This window comes from Oryx dammah, unplaced genomic scaffold (genome assembly GCF_014754425.2).
Source record: "Oryx dammah isolate SB20612 unplaced genomic scaffold, SCBI_Odam_1.1 HiC_scaffold_10, whole genome shotgun sequence".
Lineage (NCBI taxonomy): Eukaryota > Metazoa > Chordata > Mammalia > Artiodactyla > Bovidae > Oryx > Oryx dammah.
This window is the reverse complement of record NW_024070194.1, coordinates 10,004,037-10,024,266: the sequence shown is the minus strand read 5'-3', so window position 1 is coordinate 10,024,266 and position 20,230 is coordinate 10,004,037. Positions and strand designations below refer to the sequence as shown.

Below are 20,230 nucleotides of genomic sequence, written 5' to 3'. Positions count from 1 at the left end.
GACAGAGGTTGTGGGGACCTGCTGTCCTGAGAGGAGACGAGAGGCTGCGGGGACGAAGCCTGGGCCCTGGGGGACCAGGCGGAGGTGAGGACCGCTGCCGAGCTGGTTTCTGCACCCCAGGCTGGAGGCCTGTCAGGAGCACCTGGGGCCCTTGGACGAGGAGGGACGTGACAGGCTCCCCCTCACCTGTACCATGCTCTGGTAGTGCTACCACGGGCACGATTGGTTGTGGCTCTTTAGTGCCTCTGGACAGGATCTCTTTACCTTGAGAGCCTTGTAGGCTTGAGCCCGGCGGTAGAACGCCTTCACGTTCTTTCCGTCCAGCCTGAGGGCTTCTGTGCAGTCCTTCACCGCCTCCTGGTACTGCTTCAGCTCCAGATGGCAGAGCGCCCTGAGGGGAAAGACCAGGCTGTCAGCTGCTCCCTCGGGGCCACTAATTCTGAGGAGTGCCCCGAACACTTTGTGCTGGGTGCATCACACCTTCCTCAGTTCTCGCAGCCACCCAGCCCGCTTTTACAGAGGAGAGTGGCTCAAAGGGGTGAAGAGACTCCCCAGGCTTCCTCCACTACTGGTGCGCGGACCTGGGACTTGATCTGGGTTTGAACAACTTGAGATCCTGACAGTATTCAGAGCTATCACCCCACACTTAACTCTTCCAAGCAAGGACTGGAAACCTTCCCCTTGACAAAAAATTATCTACCTTAAGAAAAAAACATAAATGAAAGTGTTAGTTGCTCAACCATGTCCAACTCTTTGTGACCCCAAGGACTATAACCTGCCAGGCTCCTCTGTCCATGGAATTTTCCAGGCAAGAACACTGGAGTGGTTTCCCTTCTCTAGAGGACTTTCCCAACCCAAGGACTGAACCTGGGTCTTCTGCACTGCAGGCACATTCTTTACCATCTGAGCCACCAGGAAAGCCACATAAATACTAGGCTCTAATTAATTATATGCGCACTGACATGTTTGGGGTGAAATGTAAAGAAGATGGATCAATAGATGGCCATAGTGACCAACCAAACTGTTGTGATAGTTGTGTAACAGTGTTACACAACACTTTTTAACTGAAGTTATAGTTGTTTCTATAACTGCTTATAAATTTAATTGGGAGTATATGGGTGTCTGATATCTAATTCTTCCAACTTATATTTTGCATCACTCTTACATTCTGCATCAGTGGGGGAGAAGTACATACTTGTGTGTATCTTTCTTATTCAACTTTAGTCCCCCAGTGACTAAAAATGAAACAGACACTGATTTCAGTAGCTATGGAATATTCACTTGTCTGTATCCTAATTTATTAACTCCTTATCAGGAGACATATTTCTATTTCCAGTTAATAATAAATGCTGCTGCTATGAACATCCTTGTACATCAGTCTTAGGAGGGACTGCCGACCACTGCATCAAAAGGTGCGTGCACTTGAAATTCTGACTCTTACCAAAATGCTTCCCAAATAAAGCAGCTGACCTTAGCAACACAGGTTTGAACTGTGCAGGTCTACTTATGTGCAGAATTTTTTTTCAGCAACAAATACTGCAGTATTACATCATCTGCATTTGATTGACTTTGTGAAAACGGCAGAACTGCAGGTATGAGAGGCTGACTGTAAATTACAGAGAGATTTTTTCACTGAGAGGAGGGTCAGTGCTCCTGATAGCTGACTTTTTCAAGGGTCAACTGTACTTAAGAACAGTTATTAACAGAACCCGTTTTCCTGCAGCTGTACCAACCCTGGGGCTCAGCCTTTAAGTTCTGCCAATATGGAAGAAAACAGTATCTGTTTTACTGTCGTTGCTTTAAATACAGTTAAGCTGAATACTTTTTAAATTTTATTTTTTTTATTTTGGCTGTGCTGGCTCCCAGCTGTGGCACACGGAATCCAGTTCCCTCATTAGGAATTGAACCTAGGCACCCTGCATTGGGAGCATGGAGTCCTACCCACTGGACCACCAGGGAAGCCCCCAAACTGAGCATCTTTACAGAAGATTTTTAAGTCTTATGAAATAAAACTTCTCCAACTTATTTAATGACTTCTGCAGGTTGCCCTCCACCATCACCCCACTGCAAGATAATTAACCCACATGTTGTTTTAGAACTTAATGGTTTTACTTCTTCCATTTGAAACTGATCCATTTAGATTTTATTTTAAAATAAGGAGTGATGATGGAGGTTCAAGTTTCTTTTTAATTCTTTCCAGCCAATCCAACACCATTTATTGGATAATTCCTCCTTTTCCCCACAATTTATCATATACTAAATTCTCTTATTTTTTTTTTCCTCATGGGATTATTACCATGGAATTGTTACCATTATTTCTCATGGAATTATTATCATGGAAGAATGTAAAAAAAAATTCTAGTATTTTCATTCAGATTGCATGGAAGTTATAAATTAACTTAGGAAAAGCTTCTCCTTGTATCAATTTTAAGGCAGATGCAGGGATTTCCCTGGTGATCCAGTGGCTAGGATGCCACATTTCCAATGCAGGGGACCAGGGTTCGGTCCTTGATCAGGGATCTAGATCTCACATACCACAACTAGGACCTGGTGTAGCCAAATAAATAAAAACGAAATTAAAGCAGCACAAATTCTGTGGCATTCTTTCCATGGAAGAGGTCCTATGTATCAACACTTTCTTCTTGACTTTAGGCAGGTTCTGTGACTGCTCTGACCAGTGGAGCACAGAGGAAAGGACAGTGTGAGTCCCACAACTAGGCCTCAGAGGTCTTGGGAGTGCCTGCCTGAGCTCTGAGAACACTTGCTCTTGGAGCCTTTGTTCCTGTGAGAAGCCAACTACCCAGAGGCCACCATGCTGTGAGGAAGCTCAAGCTGGCACAAGTGAACAAACTGCCAGGAGGGGAGAAAAAAGGCTCTAGCTTGCTCTATCAGTTCCATTCCCAGCCATGTCAGTCATCCCAAGCCTGGTGCCAGATATGTAGGAGAAACCTTTGTGCTGTGCTTAGTTGCTCAGTTGTGTCCGACTCTTTGTGACCCCATGGACTACAGCTCACCAGTCTCCTCTGCCATGGGAATTCTCCAGGCAAGAATACTGGAATGGGTTGCCATGCCCTCTTCCAGGGGAACTTCTCAAGCCAGGGATGGAACCCACGTTTCCTGCATTACAGGCAGATTCTTCACTGTCTGAGCCACCAGGGAAGCCCAGGAGAAGCCTTTAAATGACTCCAGTCCCAGCACCCTTCTTGTTGACCCTGAATGAGACCCTGAGTCTAAGAACTGCCCTTCCTGAACTGCTGGTTCACAAATCATGAGCAAAACAAAATGGCTGTTGTAGGCCACTAAGTTTTAGAACAGTAGGCCCTGATCTTAATTTGAACACACAAGAATTCTAAGGAAACTGATGTGTTCTCCCAATGGACTCTAGCAATTTAAAGAACACGCCAAGTTTCTGGGAAGTAGAAGCAGCACATTGTAAGCATTAGGTACTATTTGGTGACTTCTGAATGTAACTGTTATAATAAAAACGATTCCATATGAATGCCAAAGATCATATTTCAGTTCAGTTCAGTCGCTCAGTCATGTCCGCCTCTTTGCGACCCCATGAATCGCACCATGCCAGGCCTCCTTGTCCATCACCAACTCCCGGAGTTCACTCAGACTCACGTCCATCGAGTCAGTGATGCCATCCAGCCATCTCATCTTCTGTCATCCCCTTCTCCTCCTGCCCCCAATCCCTCCCAGCATCAGAGTCTTTTCCAATGAGTCAACACTTCGCATGAGGTGGCCAAAGTACTGGAGTTTCAGCTTTAGCATCATTCCTTCCAAAGAAATCCCAGGGCTGATCTCCTTCAGAATGGACTGGTTGGATCTCCTTGCAGTCCAAGGGACTCTCAAGAGTAAAGCATCAGTTCTTCGGTGCTCAGCCTTCTTCACAGTCCAACTCTCACATCCATACATGACCACAGGAAAAACCATAGCCTTGACTAGATGGACCTTAGTCAGCAAAGTAATGTCTCTGCTTTTGAATATGCTATCTAGGTTGGTCATAACTTTTCTTCCAAGGAGTAAGCGTCTTTTAATTTCATGGCTGCAGTCACCATCTGCAGTGATTTTGGAGCCCCCCAAAATAAAGTCTGACACTGTTTCCACTGTTTCCCCATCTATTTCCCATGAAGTGATGGGACCAGATGCCATGATCTTCGTTTTCTGAATGCTGAGCTTTAAGCCAACTTTTTCACTCTCCACTTTCATCAAGAGGCTTTTTCCTCTTCACTTTCTGGTGTTAAAAATGCGTAACTTTGGCCTATAAAATAATCACCTGTGGCTTTTGGTATACTGAATATTCTGTATCCAATGAGAAGGGTCTTCATTACACAGTAGGCGTCTGAGAGACAAGATGAATGAGTGCAAAGGAAGCCAAACTTTCATCTTCAGCCCGTTTTCTTAGGTGAAATGTGACCATGCGCTAACCTGAGGAACTGCTGTGAGTACTCAGTGAAACTCTTCTGGAGGGCCACTCAGGACCTGGCAAACTGTAGGTGCCAAGTACCTGATGGTGATACCCACTCAGATGTCAATGCACAGAGAGGACCGAAGCCTAAGTTCATGCACCATACAGACGCATATGCACGAAGTAGAGCATTAAAATGGCATCTGGAATGTGGTATATTCAACCATGGGGACAGAAAATTCAGTTCTGTAACAGCTTTTCAGTCGTATAAATTAAATTTATAAAATCAATGTAATCACAACCTAAAGCTCAATGGATTGAAATTTATCAGTGAGCCCAAGGCTGAGCTAGAAGATCAAAGCTGGCAAAACAGTCAGTGATGCTCTGGTTACGAAGACTAATGAAGAGATCAGCCTACAAGATATATTACAAAGCAACAGTAGTTAAAATGGCATGGCATGGACACATTTGCATGAAAATCAGTATTTAAACAAAACACCATCCTGAATGTGGTAAAAATCCAGGAAAATGGGTTAACAGAGATCTCTAGCAACACGAGATAAGCAAAGACAGAGCCCACAGAAAAGAGGAGTTAGAAGATGCTCCTGCACAAACGTGGACAAATGGGCTGCAGTCCTTGATCCCAAGTGCGCCTGGCTGACTGAGACCCACCTGGACCCACCCTTGGGTCCAATAAGCCAATAAAACCACAGGTCCAAATGTGAACACATGTTCTGAGATGTAACATAGAGGCATACCTCATTTCACTGTGCTTCACTGTGCCAAAATCCATGCTGTGCAACTAAAGGTTCCCTTTTTAAATCATTTGGCAAAAAAAATGACCTCAACTGATATGAGGCTGCTTCATCTTTCTCGATACTATTCTGTGTGATCGTGGAATTTCCACGTTTCACTGCAGAAATGCTAGTGATTAACTTCAGCAAGCTGCCCAAACACTGCTGGAGTGTTAGACAACCCATTATATGCCCTATCATCCCTTTCTAAAAGCTGAAACACATTTTATCCCAAGAGTTCTGGATAAGGAGCAGTGAGCTTATAGAAGATCCAAGATCTCTGAACTTAAGAGTAATGTGAGTATGTTGGCTGGGAAGGGAAAACAAACTCACAAGATTTATTAATGTTTTATAGGAAATGTTTAGAGCATATCTGGTCCCTTCCTGAATGTTTTAAGCCTCCGACAGTAAAACGAACAGATCTCACTGGAGCCAGGTTCCAATTCTATCTCCACTATTTACTGGCTGGGTGAGCTGAAGCAAAGCCCTTCCATCTGAGCCTCGGTTTACTTGACATTAAGACAGAAAGAGCAGCTACTACCAAAACCTTTGTGGGCTGCTGCAGAGGAGGCACTCACACACGGTGAAGGGATGCTGCCCTGGCTCCGAGGCCCTCACTGCTGGTGGAGAGGATCACTGACCACTGGCGACAGCTCAGGATGAAGGCCTTTCGACAGCCCCACCAGTCCAACACCTCAGGCTCAACTAGACCTTCTCTCTTGCTCAGGTCAGGTAATTCCCTGGCTTCTACCCTGATGCTCACAGACAGACTGGCAGAATTTATAACCAGAGAGTCTCAGAGAAGCCATGGGGTGAGAGTCATGGAAGGCACAGAGGCTTTGAGACTTGTGTTGGGGTTGTGTTTGCACAGCAAGCCCAGAGCTTTTACTTACATCCTATGTTTACCTGGTGAATGAAAATTCTGGAATGGGCTGAAACAAAGCCCGGGCTCCCTGTGGGAAACCCCAGTTTCCACTCATTTAACAGAGTGAATGCCACTGGCAATGCCCATCTCATGGTGACCAAAGGGAATGTGAACACACGTTCTGAGATGTACCATAGAGGCATACCTCATTTCACTGTGCTTCACAGATACTTTGAAGACACCAAAACTGAAGATTTGTGGCAACACTACATTGAGCAAGTCTTATCTATGGGTGCCATTTTTCCAGCAGCATTTGCTCACTTTGTACCTGTTTCACATTTATGTCATTCTCACAATATTTCAAACTATTTCATTATTAGTATACTAGTCACAGTGATCTGTGATCAGTGATTTTTGATGTTATGATCACAACTGGTGGTTGGCAATTTGTAGCCATTAAGTTTTTTAAAATTAAGGCATGTATGTTATTTTTTTAGACATGATGCTATTGCATATTTAACAGACTACAGTAAAGTGTAAACACAACCCTTCTATGCACAGGGAAACCCCAAAATTTGTGACTCCCTTTCTCCCGATATTCACTTTACTGCAGTGGTCTGGAGCCGACCCTGAGACAGCTCTGAGCTCTGCCTGTACTGACTAAATGCCAGGATGCAGAGCCCATCACAGTCCGAGAAAAGACTCCTGGAGAATGTCCAGTGTCCTGAAATCCCCCAGGCCAGCCGTGTGAAAGGTACCTGTTGCTGTACGTGGCGGATTCCAAGTTACTAAACCAGAGGCTCTCACTGTACTTCTCAATCGCTTGCTTATGGTTCCCCTTCTTTACAAGCTCATTGCCTTCCTCCTTCAGAGCTCTGGCTCTCTCCACATCCCCAGCAGAAGGCACTAGATACAAATTCAGAAGAGGAAAAAACCATGGAGCAGGTGCCCAGCTCAGCCTGAGGAGCTCTCTTCGGCAGGGCCTCTTCTAAGCTGTCTACAGCGCTCTGTCCCCCGAGGTCTCCTGCACTGTGCAAAGCACCCTTCCTGAGTCAGGAGTTCCCCCGAGCAATGGCTTCTGGGAAAAACACAGTTTTTCATTCAGAAGAGGTTGGGGGCTCCTGATGTAGATATACTTCTACACACACAATGATATATACGCAGTAGAAAGTAACTCAGGTTGTGGCCTCAGCACTGCCGCTTCGCTGGAAGCCTTGTGGGACCTAATGCTCCTGGACCTCAATCTGCTCACCGACACGTGTGGGGCAATACCTATTCCACCTTGGGCTACTGTCAGGATGAAATGGGGAGAACACAGGACAAAGTCCAGAGCACCGTATAAACTTAAAGCAGGAAAGTGAGTGAGGAAGCATTTAAATAAACACACATCTGGTTAAACAAAAGAGAAGAGTGGAGCTCTTGGGCTTCCAGAAAAGGGCAGAGGAGCCCCTACTCCTCAGCTGTTCTGGTCTGAGTGGCGGTGTTCTCCATAACCCGACACCTGAGCTCTGTCCCAGCCTCCAGGAGACATTAAGGAGAACAAGGTGGGATCCAAATTGCTCCGTGGAGCCCTGGGGCTTCACTTCACCGCACGGCCCTGATGAATTATTCCAGCCTCAGCTCCCGTATCATCTACTTTGTCAATTTTTAAAAACTTTCTTCATAAAATACTGAATATTTACGACAAGGGTAAGGTTTTAGGAATAAAACTAACACCCTTGAACTCATCCCTCACCTTAAGAAACAGAACGTTTACTAAGACCGTTGAAGTCCTATAAGCTTCTCCCCGCCGGTCAATCCACCCCTGGAGGAAACTATTTTCCTCAATTCTGTGCCCCCCACCCTGTTATTTTAAAAACTTTTAATTGGAGGGCAATTGTTTTACAATGTTGTATTGGTTTCTGCCAATACAATGGGTTTGGGTTGTATTTTTGGGTTACTTTAACTATATATGATAGTATCTAGAAACTATTTACTGTTCACTTTGTTTGAGAACTTCAAATAAAGGAGTGCATAATTCTATGTATTCTACTATGACCTGGTATTCTTTTTCCCCTCAAAATTACATCCCTGGGATTTTCACACCCACAGCTGCTTCACTCTTACTCTCACTGCTGCAATGCAACTGTTTCATCTGTTCCGTTTATAGGGACTTGGGTTGTTTTGCTTTTTGTTCTTACCAACTTTTTGCTCTGAACACCTTGTACCCATCTCTTTGTGGGCACGTGCATGAGGTTTTCTAGAAGCAGAGCCAGTGGGCTGCAATGTACACAGCATCACCTCCTCAGCTTCACCTCGACTCTGCAAGGCACCCTACGCTGCACCGTGTGATATCTCCACTACCTTCTTCTCTAACTCCTTCCACTGTCTCAGCTGAAAACTCCCTTCCCTTCTTGCCTGAAGAACTTGGTTTTTAAGGGCCAGCTCAACCTGTCACCTCCATGACACTTTCCCCAACTTCCCCCAGCACCCTGACATCAGTTCCCAATTTGAATTCTTCAAACATTAGAGACTCTAAAGCACCCGTTCTCCCTGCTGTGTTTTAAATTGCACTGTTTATGTGTCTCAGTCTCTCACTGGGCTGGGACCTTTCTGAGAGGGCCTCTCCAGGCCACACATGGTTGACTTCAAATCAGTGAAATAAACAGGAGGTGCACTGAAGCCATCAAGTTCATTAGTGGCTCATGTTCTCATTCTAGGGAGTGAATGCTGCCCATGGCCAGACAGGTTTCCTTTTGGGAAGGGGAGAATCCCAAGGCCAGGCTGCAGCCCTGCCCCAAGCCTCCCATCCTCAATACCGAGACTGCTGGGCTGGGAGAACTCCCCTGGAGCCTTATAAGTTTCCTGTCACCCCTGCCCAGGGAAGGTCCTCTCTGTTTCATAAAGCTGAGGTCTCCTGTTTGGGGCTACCTGGCCTTGATCTCCCTTCCCTTGTTTATTCCCTTCCAGAGACTAGTAAGTGTGTGAATTCCGCTGGCTACGGAGATGGACCAGATGGTGTCGGGCTGAGCTCGTCACAGAATCTCAGGCCCTGGTCACAGGGACTAGTTAAGGGAATGGCCTGTGTTTATACGTTAGACTATATTAAGAAAAGATGAGCCAGGGATTTTAGTGGAAGAAACCCTCTTTCTTAGGGAGCTATCAGAAAAACAACTCTTTCTTTCCCTCTTGGTCATGAGGCACGGCACGCAGATGTGAGGCACAGAACTGCTACCGCTACTATACGACTCAGGAGGGAAGACTGCCTGAAGACAAAGCTGCCACATCCTAGAGAAAAGAGTTGAGAGAAGGACAGAGAAATGGGAATCTGATGCTGCAGTGAGCTGCTGGAGCAAGCCTTGCCTGAAGGCCCTTTTTGTTATATGAGCCAATACGTTCTTTTCATTATTTTTACCACATGGAGTTTTCTGTTTCTGCAACCAAAAACATCCTAAATGATACATCCCAAATGCTGCCAAAGAAATGAGAAGGGAACTAACGCCAGATAACTGGGTGCCAGGCTGGGAGTTCATTGTGCCTTACATCACCTTACCCTTACACCTGTGGGGTTGGGTTTCCCACTGCCCACTGTAGCGCTGAGGAGACCATCCCTAAGGGGTTACAGCTTGTTTTTTTACTTTGTTTATAGGACTTTAAAAATAACTCATCTTAAGCGAGGCCAGTTTTTATAGGATTAGTCTAAAGAATATGGCTCTGGGGGAGATTGCAACTCTCTCTGGGTAGGAAGTCACAGCTTACCTCTGCTCTTCGCGCTTGTGGTTTCTTTGGATTTGCTTTTAGATGTCTCTTTGTGATTTTCCAAAGGCAGACACTCCCACCTCTTCTGAGATGAAACAGGCACCAAGGGAATAGAGGGCAGCTTCAGGCGCCACTCGGGCCCAAAGGAGTCCATGAGAGTTCTGGTCATTCTGGAAAGGCAGGCAGGATGACAGAAAGGTTTCCAGCTGGGTCAAGAAGGTATTCTTTCTCTCATAAGCCCAAAGGAGGTGTATGAGAGCCAGTTATCATCTTCCCTGGTTTGAACCATCGCTTTATACCCTTCCGACTCGCAGCAGGAAAGGAACAGGAGCCTGCCACCCATAAGGGTCTTTTCAGCTCAGCCACCATGATACTCCCTTCCTGCCTGGCCCTTGCCTGGTCACACTGTTAACTTCAAAGAGAGGGATGTGGTGCTTGTTAAGGTAATTAAACCTTATCCCCAAGGAACCACACATGTCCCCAAGAATGGACGCCATGTTTTCTTTTTAAAGAAATTATATTTACTTTTAATTGACTGGATTGCTTTACAATATTGGTTTGATTTGTCATATATCAACATGAATTAGCCATAGGTGTATGTAGGTCCCCTCCCTCTTGAACCTCCTTCCCACACTTTATGTTTTCTTAATCTATTTGAGCTTCCCTGGTGGCTCAGTGGTAAAGAATCTGCCTGCTAAGGGAGGAGACCACAGGTTTGACCTCTGGGTCAGGAAGATCCCTTGGTGAAGGAAATGGAAACCCTCGCCTGGGAAATCCCATGGACAGAGGAGCCTGGCAGGCTACAGTCCACGGGGCTGCAAAAGAGTTGGACATGACTTAGCGACAAAACAATAACAACTACTTATCTATTTACAAGGCCATGCAAACACCTGACATCTGATTAATGCTCAGAGATTTTTAAACGCAAATCCTCTGTCATTCTCAAATTGTAAAACCTCTCAGTGGTTCCCACTGCATTAGGCTGGCAAGGCCAGAGACCTGGTCCCCTCCCACCGCTCCACGCTTACCATGTGCCACACTGCCTCTCTCGATCCTCATGTTCAAGTCTCTCCCCTCCCCACCCCACCCTGGGACAAACCCCACCACTCCCCACTCCCCTCTTCTAAGCTCAGGGAACATGCTGGTTTTGTTACCTGATCTCTAGTACTCAGCAGAGCACTTGGCACCCAGCAAGACCCAGAGGTATGTACTGAGTGAGCAGATGAAGCCAACAGCCACTTCTGCTTCTACAACCACGTTCCTGTGTTACTACAACGAAGAGCTCACAGACTGCTTTCACTACAAAATCACGGTGTCTGGCTCAGCCCCCAGAGCTGTTTTCCTGATTGGTCCCGCTACTTCAAACCTCTACCCTCCTCTATCCGATGCTCCTTAACCCTCCTCCCTTGGGCTTCCTCACTCCCTGAACACAGACCTCCCTGCCTGGGCACACTTCCTACTTCTCTATTGCTACAGAGAGGTGACAGGCCAACCCCTCCACCTGCACTCAGGATCCACTGCTCCCTGCCTCTCTCGGGCCACACTCAGCCAGCACCACCCTCTCCCACACCTATATCCTTTCCCTCTACCGACTCCAGCTACCAGCATCGGGCTCCTTCTTCCTGAACAGCCCTCTGCCCATTCACAGCCACATTCCTTTAATCCACTGCCATCTGCTTCTGACCCCAGTGGATTGACTCCATCAGAATCACTAGTGACTTCATTCTGAAACCCTCAGTGTACTTAAGCTGACTGGAACACCTGATATGAATGACGTCTTCATCCTTCTGCAAACACTCCTGCCTCTGTGACACTAAACACTCTTAAGTTTCCTCCCAGTGCGCTGGTTGCTGTTCCTCTCTGTGCCCCTCAAACGTCGGGATTCCGCAAAGCTCCCTGGCTCCCCCGACTCATGGTAGTACTCCATTTTTCTCCCAGAACTTCAAACCACCTCTAGGCTGGTGACCTTCAAATCTCTATGTTCAACCTATATTTTTCTCCTTTGCTCCAAATGCACGTTAACATCCAGCTGGCCTCCTTGCATCTCTAGTCTCCGGCCCCATGCTGCCACCTCAGCTTGTCAACCACCTGGACACCTCTTCTTCCATTCTCCCCACCCTCCAACCACCAAAACTTGTCAAAATACCGCCTAGATGTCCCCTGAATTGGTCCCTTTCCACTGTTCTATTTCCACCGTCTCTTCTGGATTACTGCCCACCCCCTTCCTATTCTCTTCTCCTTCATGGTCAACACGGCAGGCAGCAGCCAGCTTTTCTCTCAAATCTGCTCAGGCTGCCCCCCAGCTGAAGACCCGTTCACAATGCCTCACTGTGTTTGGATTAAGTCCAAGCCCCTGGACACCAGAGCATGTGTGACAGGGCCTCGTCACCCGTCCTGATCCGAGCGCTTCGCCTGCCGCATCACGAGCAGCAGGCTTCTTACCACTCCTCTAACACCTCGACTCACTCACGGTGCACGTGCTGCCCGGGCCCCTTGCTGGCTCCTGGCCCAGACAACTATACATTTCTGTCTCGGCTCACCTCCTCCGAAAAGCCCTCTCTGGATCCCACACTGGCTGTCAAGTACGTCCCACCACGTCCCGCCCTCATCACACTGCTCAAGTTTGCCTGTGACTGACCGCGGTTCTCCAGGAGACTGGGAGCTCTTCGAGGGTGGGCAGAGGTCTGTCTCCTCCTCAGCCCGGGCCTGAGTGCAAAGTCTGGCACAGAGGGGGCAAATTTTGTTGAATGATAGAGACTGAGAGGAAGCACAGAGAAAATAAGTCAAGCCAGAAACAATGCACTGGACAGATACCACGCGAAGAGGAGAAATGGGATCAGTTACATGTGACTGATGAGATTAAAGACAACTGCTCAAGAGACCAGAAAGAACTTCACCTGAGGGGCCTTGTGAAGGGATCACAGCACAGTACACTGAACCATACCCACAAACAACAGCCCCATAGCCTGGGGTCACAGCTGCTTGGACTGCGTCTTCCTTTCCCCACTCTAGGGAGCTCTCTGAAGCAAGTGGGGTCTGTATCTCTTTTTTATCTCAGTATTTCCCACTGAATCTGGCTTAGACAGAGCTGAACTAAGTATTACCGTGTGAATGCATTTGAGCATCTAGGCAAAAGAACAATAACAAAAAACCCAAAAAACCCCCACAAACTCAGTAATTCTGACTCCTTAAAAATCTGCTAAAATACGAAGCAAATTGTCTTTCCACACTTTCTGCATGTGCTCATTAGAAGTTTCTGAGCCTAAACCACAGGGTTTGCCCCAGACACCCAAAGCGAAGGTTCCAAGCTCATCGGAGAGGACAGGACAAGACATTCCGGAGAGACGGCCTCAGTGACTCGGGCTCACCTGCTGCTGCCTTCCAAGGCTGACGTCACGCTGTCATCCATCTGCAGCACGGTCACGTAGTCAACGTAGGCCAGAGGGTACTTCTCCAGGGCCTCGTAGGCTGATGCTCGCCGCAATAGGGGCTTCATGCTGAAGGGAACCAGGGCCAGTGCTCTAGGACAGGAGGCAGAGACGTCACTGGGCTGCTGAGTCCCTGGGGCTCCCTGCACCCACCCTCCCACAGTTCCTTCCGGTCTGGGTCATCAGCAGCATTCAATGCATGGGAGGCCATTTCTGGCGACAGATGCTGTGAAAGCTGTCAAGTCTCAGAAGAGGGGCTTCTCAACTCAGACTGAAGTGGAGAAGGGAAGGAGGACAGAAGAACACTGCTACCGGGAAATGTGTGTGTGTGCATCAGCTTTCATAGGTGCGATCCCTCTGAAATCAAGAGTAAGTGCCTGATAGCTTCCATGCTTCTGTTTTCTACAGAGGGTGGCTGAGTGGGAATAACAAACAGGCTTTGGAGTCAGATGGAGCGGTGTCTGAATTCTACCTCTGCCACTAACCACGAGACCCCAGGCATATCACTTGACCTCCACAATCCAGTGCCAGCCTGGACAAGGTTGCAAACTTCCCCCACAGAACACTCACGAGCGTTCCACAAAGGAGACCTAGCACAGGGCCTGGTACAAATCAACGGAGCAGAGGCTCCACGAGCATGCTCACCTCTGTCCTCCTCTCCCACCCACACCAGGGCCTGAAGCTAAGGCAACAACCCAGGATATCAGATTCCTGAGGACACATCAGATGCAAATGCTAGTTCAGTCATGACCATGAAGGCAATCTCGGTCTGGCTTCAAGAAGCATGAAAAACGGTTTAACATGCTCTATACCTGGTCAGTGATGGTTACCATTTTCTCCTTTCAAGGCTATCTATTAACCACCATCCCTCTTTCTTTCCCTCACTCCTTCTCTCACCCACATCCATCCCAGAAAAAAACCTGAGCATGCCAGTCACTGGTCTGCAACTCTAGGTCATGCCCAGGTTCTACATCTCACAAAGACTAAAGGCCTTCCTCTAACTGACCACCCTACTCCTTTCAGCAGCAGAGATGAGGCTCCAGGGACACAAGTCAGGGGCCACAAGGACCAAGGAGAACTTCCTATTTTCAGTGACCAGCTGATCCTGAGTGATACTTCCTAATATTAGAGGTAACCGGTGGGGCCAGAGAAGCCCAGTCTCCTCTCCCAGGCCTCCGGCACCCCAGGGGCAGCCCTGCCCACTCACGAAGTGCAATCCTTGATGCAGTCGACGCAGTTCCCGTCCTTCAAGTGGCAGGCTGCTCGGTTAGAGTAGAGAACACTTTCTTTTTCTGGATCAGAAGAACCTGCGCCCGGTGGAAGCAGAAAATGCACAATTAACAGGTTGGGAGACGGGGGCCTTGGGACATCGGGGGTGCTTTCCACACCTTGAGCTCTCTGGGGTTTAGTAAAGGGCAGCAGGGATGACTGTAACCCCATCATGCATGTTGGTCTGACGGACTGGCAAGGGAGCAAGAACACCAAGCTTCCTGCTATCCACAGGGACCAAGCACCTGCTCATCTACCCAGTCATGCACTGAACTTGGTACTAGGCCAGAGATCAAAATGAAATAGCTCAAAGAAATCCACGGTGTAACTACTTGGGGGTATGTGTACATGTTAATTTTTATTATAAGAAGCATGTAAATCCAATAAAGAAAAAAGAGGAGATAAAAATCTGATAAATGCTATGATAAATGGACTGAACAAGTGTTGTGGGGACACAAAAACAGACTAATTCTACCTGGTCAAACCAGGGAGGACTTCGCCAGGGAAAAGACCTCTGAGTCTGGCAGGACTATGGAGAGCTTAATCAGGGGAAGAGCTCAAGCTATCCCGTGGAGAGGGGAATTATCATAGATGTTTCCCTGAAGACCATCTTTATCCTCAGGAATCTCAGAGGCTCAAGTCCTTTATTGTTGCCATGATGATTTTCATTTGCAAAAATAATTTTTCAACCACTAGCTGGGGCCATAATGAAAATAAAACATGGAAACCATCAAGTGTTGACTCAGTGATTCCATCCCCAGGCACATGCCCAGAAGAACAGAAAACAAGCTCTCCTTTGAAAATGGTAAAACATATAGACAACAGTATAATAGATACTTGCTATCCATCACTAAACCAGCATATGTTTTATTAATATTTACTTCCCACCTTTTGGGGGTTTCTTTGTTCATTTATTTTTGGCTGCATACCAACCACAGATCAGACCTGCACCCCCTGCAGTGGAAGCACGGAGGCTTAACCACTGGACCACCAGGGACGTCCTCTCACCTTTTTGGTTTCACTATGACTAAATACCTCTACTCTCTCCCCTCTGCCCCATCCCCAGGTCCCCCAAAGTTGCCACAGTCCTAAAGTGGGTATGTCACATTCTCATGTGTGTCCATCTTTATTATATAGGTATTCACAGGCAAGACACAATATCCTTTAAATAACTTTTCCTAAATGGCATATCACCTCTCCTTCTGCGGCTTGCCTTCTTTGCTAATTATCATGTTACCACATTGATGCAAAACCTGCTTCATTCAATACCAAACATAATAAAATGATCTTGTCTTCCCTTTTGTTGCCAGACCCCAAGGGAGATAGCAAAGTACAGAGATAAGTAAAAGACATCCTGGCCCTTGAGGAGCAAGTGCAAGTATTCAAACCTTGCTACCCATCTCAAGTCATTGGAGCATGGTTGCTCGGAAAACAGCAGTGGTGTGGCAGAAATGACATCAGACCCCTAAATCCAGCCTGTGACCCTGCACAAGTCATTCAATCCCCTCCGATCACATGTGCTTACCTATCAGATGAAGATATCATTTCACAGACTAGCTAGAAGGCTCACTGTGTTAGGTTGCTCCCTGCTCTCCTTTCAAGATCAGGGAAATTGATCAGAGAAATCAAGGAACTTGCCCATAAATTACCTAGAAAATTAGTAGCAGGATCAGAACCAAATTCTGGCCCCCTGCTAAACTGAGAAGAGATACCAGTATGGCTCTTCTTGGGGCCTAGAATAAATCCCTACAAAAAAGCCAAGTTTTTCCAGGCAGCTGGGGTAGGATACAAAAAAAAAACCCAACAACGCAACTTTACCAAGCTGAGATGAGGGTGGGCCTACAGAGAAAGGTGCCAGGGAAAAAAAAACATGGGGTGGGGGGCAAAAGAGTGGCTTGAAACTGCAAAAATTCAAACAAAATCAACTGGAATTAGAAGAGGATTTGGGAAGAAGTCCAGCAAAATGATTAAAAACTTGGACTTGGGAATTGGAGAAACCCCTGTTCAAATTCTGCCTCTGATTTCAGTGTGTCACCCCAGAAGAAGGGATTTAAGTCTTCTGGAACCCTCATCTATAGAACAACTTACCCATAAGTTAGTGGGAAGATATAAAAAAGGGAGGAAGTCTATCATGTCTAGCAAGTACTCAACAAAGGCTAGCCAAGGAAATGAGAGAGAAGGAAAGCAATGGGAAAGAGGGACAACAGAAAAGGAATTCAACTGAGGCTCTGGGATAAGCCACTTCAGATCAGAGAGGCCTTGGGCAGAGGGCTTTGTTGGCTGAACTGAGCCAGAGGCCGGGAGGACTGGTAAAAACACATTATTCCTCTGTTGAAAACTCTCCAGCAGGTTCCCATTAGGGAATAAAATCCAAACTCCTTCCCATGAACTACCATGTAAAATGCCTGTCTTTGTAACTGGTCAAGTCTTGCTACTCCCTCCATTGGCTCCCATATGCTCTGGGTCCTGAACACACCAGGGTACTGCTGTCTGGGGCCTTTGTTAATTACGGACTTCTTCACCTGGGGCGCTCAGCACTCAAAATTTCATGCAGCTGGGTTCTTCTGACCATTCAGGTATCACCTCAAATGTCACTTCTTCAAAGAAGTTGTCCTTTACCTTGCATTTCTTCATAAAAGAGCTCCCTAGTCAAATCTACCACACAACCACATTTGTCTGCTTCACAATGCAGATCATTTCCACATAGTTCTTGTTTAATAGTCATTAGCTTAACACATTATTGACCAGAGATGTACTAGTATGTTTCTTGTTGAAAGTCCAAAGCGATAGCTGCTCAGTTGTGTCCGACTCTTTACGACCCATGGACTATAGCCCACCAGGCTCTTCTGTCCATGGAATTCTCCAGGCAAGAATACTGGAATGGGTTGCCACGTCCTATTCCAGGGGATCTTCTCTCAGGGATGGAACCTGGGTCTCCTGCATTGCAGGCAGATTCTTTACCATCTGAGCTACCAGGGAAGCCCATGTTTCTTGTTACCCGAACATTACTGACCAAAAACATCAATATCACTTACACAACAAAGGACCAGCCACAAGTATTTCTGCAAAAATCCCCCCGTCAATGAATTAAGATCACATCTGGGGCCTCCTCATTAACAAGAAAGAATGGCCCTTGACAGAAAGGACCTTCTCCGTCTTATTATACACTCATTACGTACAGTTCCTTAACAACGTTAAAGAGTGTACAGTTGAGGAAAATGAGAGGTGCCTCAGGGATCAGAATGAGGCTTAAATATTAGAATGGGGTACAACAAGACAGTTAAAAAGCAGGCAATCTATCAGGGTGGTCACTATCAAAAGAAGAAAAAATAAAATGTGTTGATAAGGATGCTAAGCAGTTGGAATTATTGTGCCCTGTGGGTGGGAATGTAAAATGGTACAGTTATTACGGAAAACATTTGGGAAGCCCCCTCCTTTCCTGCAAATTAAAAATACAATTAGGATCTAATCCATCAATCCCACTTCTGGGTATATATTCAAAAGAAATTAAAGCAGCATTTTGGGAGATTCTTGCACACTCATGTTCATCATAGCCAAGAGGTGAAAACAATTCAAATGTCCATTAACGGATGAATGGATAAAGACAATATGGTATCTACACGATGGAATTATCAAGCAACCTTAAAAATGAACGAAAGCCTTTCACATGCTACAACAGTTTATAATGTCAAAAATATTATTGGGTCACAAAAGACAAATATTGAATTATCCCATTCATTTGAAATACCTAAAGTAGTAAAAATCATTGACATAGGAAAAAAAAAAAAAAAGGTGGATACCACGGGCGGAGGCGGGAATCAGAGTTTAGTGGGTACGGCGTTTCCTTGCTGCAAGATGAGAAAGTTCCAGAGATCTGTCGCACAGCAATGTTACAAGAGATTAAGTTTGATGTCGGTTTTTACCACTATAAAAAGTGATAAAAGATCTATTAATATGAAAAAGTGTTCCTGTCATGTCATTAAATAAAAAAGGGCCAGTAATAAAGCCACGTTACAATAATAATAAAAGCGGAAAGAAAGCCTAAGAAGTTTCTCGTAGGATGCCGAAGGTGGGGGAGGGGGGAAGGAATGGGCAAGTGCTGGGAAGACCCGGTGAGCCGGTCAGCCGCGGAGTAAACGGAAGCCCCAGCCCGAGAGGGCGAGAGCGGGGTCCGGGTAGCTGGGGTCGGGGGAGGCGAGAGGGGGAAGCAGGCCTGGCGGAGAAACGGGGGATCGGGGGGCCGGGGTCGCACCTTGTTCCTGCAACATCCGCAGCGCGCGGCTGTAGAATGTGGCGGCCTCGGCGAACTGGCCGTTGCGGAAGCTCTGGTTGCCGGAGGTGCGGAGCTCCTCCACTGACTCCGGGGGTATGGGGGCCATCCTGGCGCTGGGCCGGTAAACTGAGGGGCCGCTACAGTTCCCGGCGCCAAGACGGGTGCAACGCCGCCCGCGCGGAAGCTCCGAGTAGCGGTGCCGGCCGGCTATCGGCGGGGAGTGGGCGTGGCGTGGCAGGGGCGGGGCCTGCGCGGACCGGAGGCGCCTAATGCCCCGCCCTCCACGCACGCTCAGTTGGGTACCAGCGCGTTGGGAGTTTGCAGCTGCGTTGGGCATCTTGGCGTGATACAACCCTGCAGATGAAACTCCAACAGGTCACTGCTCGCCTAGGTTGTACGTTCTACTGGGGCCTGACATTCAGTTACCTTATGTGCACAAGACGATAATTTCATTAATGTGATGGTGCTGTAAGGAAAACAAAACAGTAATGCCATAGAAGGTGACCACGTGGAGACTTTTTAAGTAAGAGGGATGGGAAGGCATCTCCCAGAGACTACTAATTGAGCTGAGACCTGAGAATATAGTAGGGGATGCTGTTTCAGACAGAGGGTTAGCAAGTGCAAAGGCACTTGGGATGAAAACTGGCACCTACTTATCTATAGATACTGATTTTATAAATGAATGCACTGATAGGTTGATGTAAATCGCTGAGGGAAATGAGCTTATCATCAGCCTCCTCTGACTTCACTCTATGTCCCACTTACTATTCCATTTTTTTTTAAGCTGCTTGTTGCTACCTGTGCACATTACGCTGTTTCCCTTGCTTCCTAACCTTTGCTTATGCTCTCTTCTTCCTGGGATTCTTTTCCAAAGACTTTTTTTTTTTCTCTTGCCTAATCCTCACCGAGCCAAAAGTCAACTCAAACATCGTCTCCTTTATAATCTCCCTCCCTTTATAATGCTCCTATTGCTCTCAGGTTTTATTCCTAATTTAGCTCTTATTCTGTGATTGTCAGTTGATGAAAATTAATCAATAGTCAATCTAATAGAGAAGTGGAAAATTTTACTTGAGCCAAGTTGGAGGATTGTAACCTGGGACCACCATCTCAGTTCTGAAAACTGTTCCACACATTAGAAGTCAGGGCACAGTTATATAAGTTTTTTGAGACAGAAGGCAACTGTCATCGTGACCCCTTACAAGATCAAGAAGGAATGTCATCCTTTAAGGAGTTCTCTTGATGCTAGCAGAATGTTGCTCTTTATGGTTGAGCAGGTATTTCTGCCAATGGGGAAGTTTGGTTGATGCGTAATACAGATATATAATGCACAGTAGAGGGGGCAGAGGAGGGCAAAGGGCAGAGAAAAACATTTTCGTTCAAGTTTTTCTTCTCCTGGGACCTCCCTGGTGGTCCAGTGGTTAAGACTCCGTGCTTCCAACGCAGAGGGTGCGG

General features: G+C 46.8%; 1 protein-coding gene across 1 annotated transcript in view; it reads right to left on the bottom strand.

The window, feature by feature from the left end:
• TOMM34 (translocase of outer mitochondrial membrane 34) overlaps positions 1-19,005 on the bottom strand; it is a 20,247-nt gene extending 1,242 nt beyond the window's left edge. The window contains exons 1-6 of the mRNA XM_040248946.1: positions 18,758-19,005; positions 14,444-14,543; positions 13,177-13,329; positions 9,809-9,978; positions 6,829-6,976; positions 265-391 (exon numbers count right to left, since the gene is read on the bottom strand). Of these exons, the coding sequence (XP_040104880.1) occupies positions 265-391; positions 6,829-6,976; positions 9,809-9,978; positions 13,177-13,329; positions 14,444-14,543; positions 18,758-18,884 (825 nt within the window). The 5' untranslated portion in view covers positions 18,885-19,005. The remainder of the gene's footprint in view (positions 1-264; positions 392-6,828; positions 6,977-9,808; positions 9,979-13,176; positions 13,330-14,443; positions 14,544-18,757) is intronic.
• Between the last annotated feature and the right edge of the window lie 1,225 nt (positions 19,006-20,230).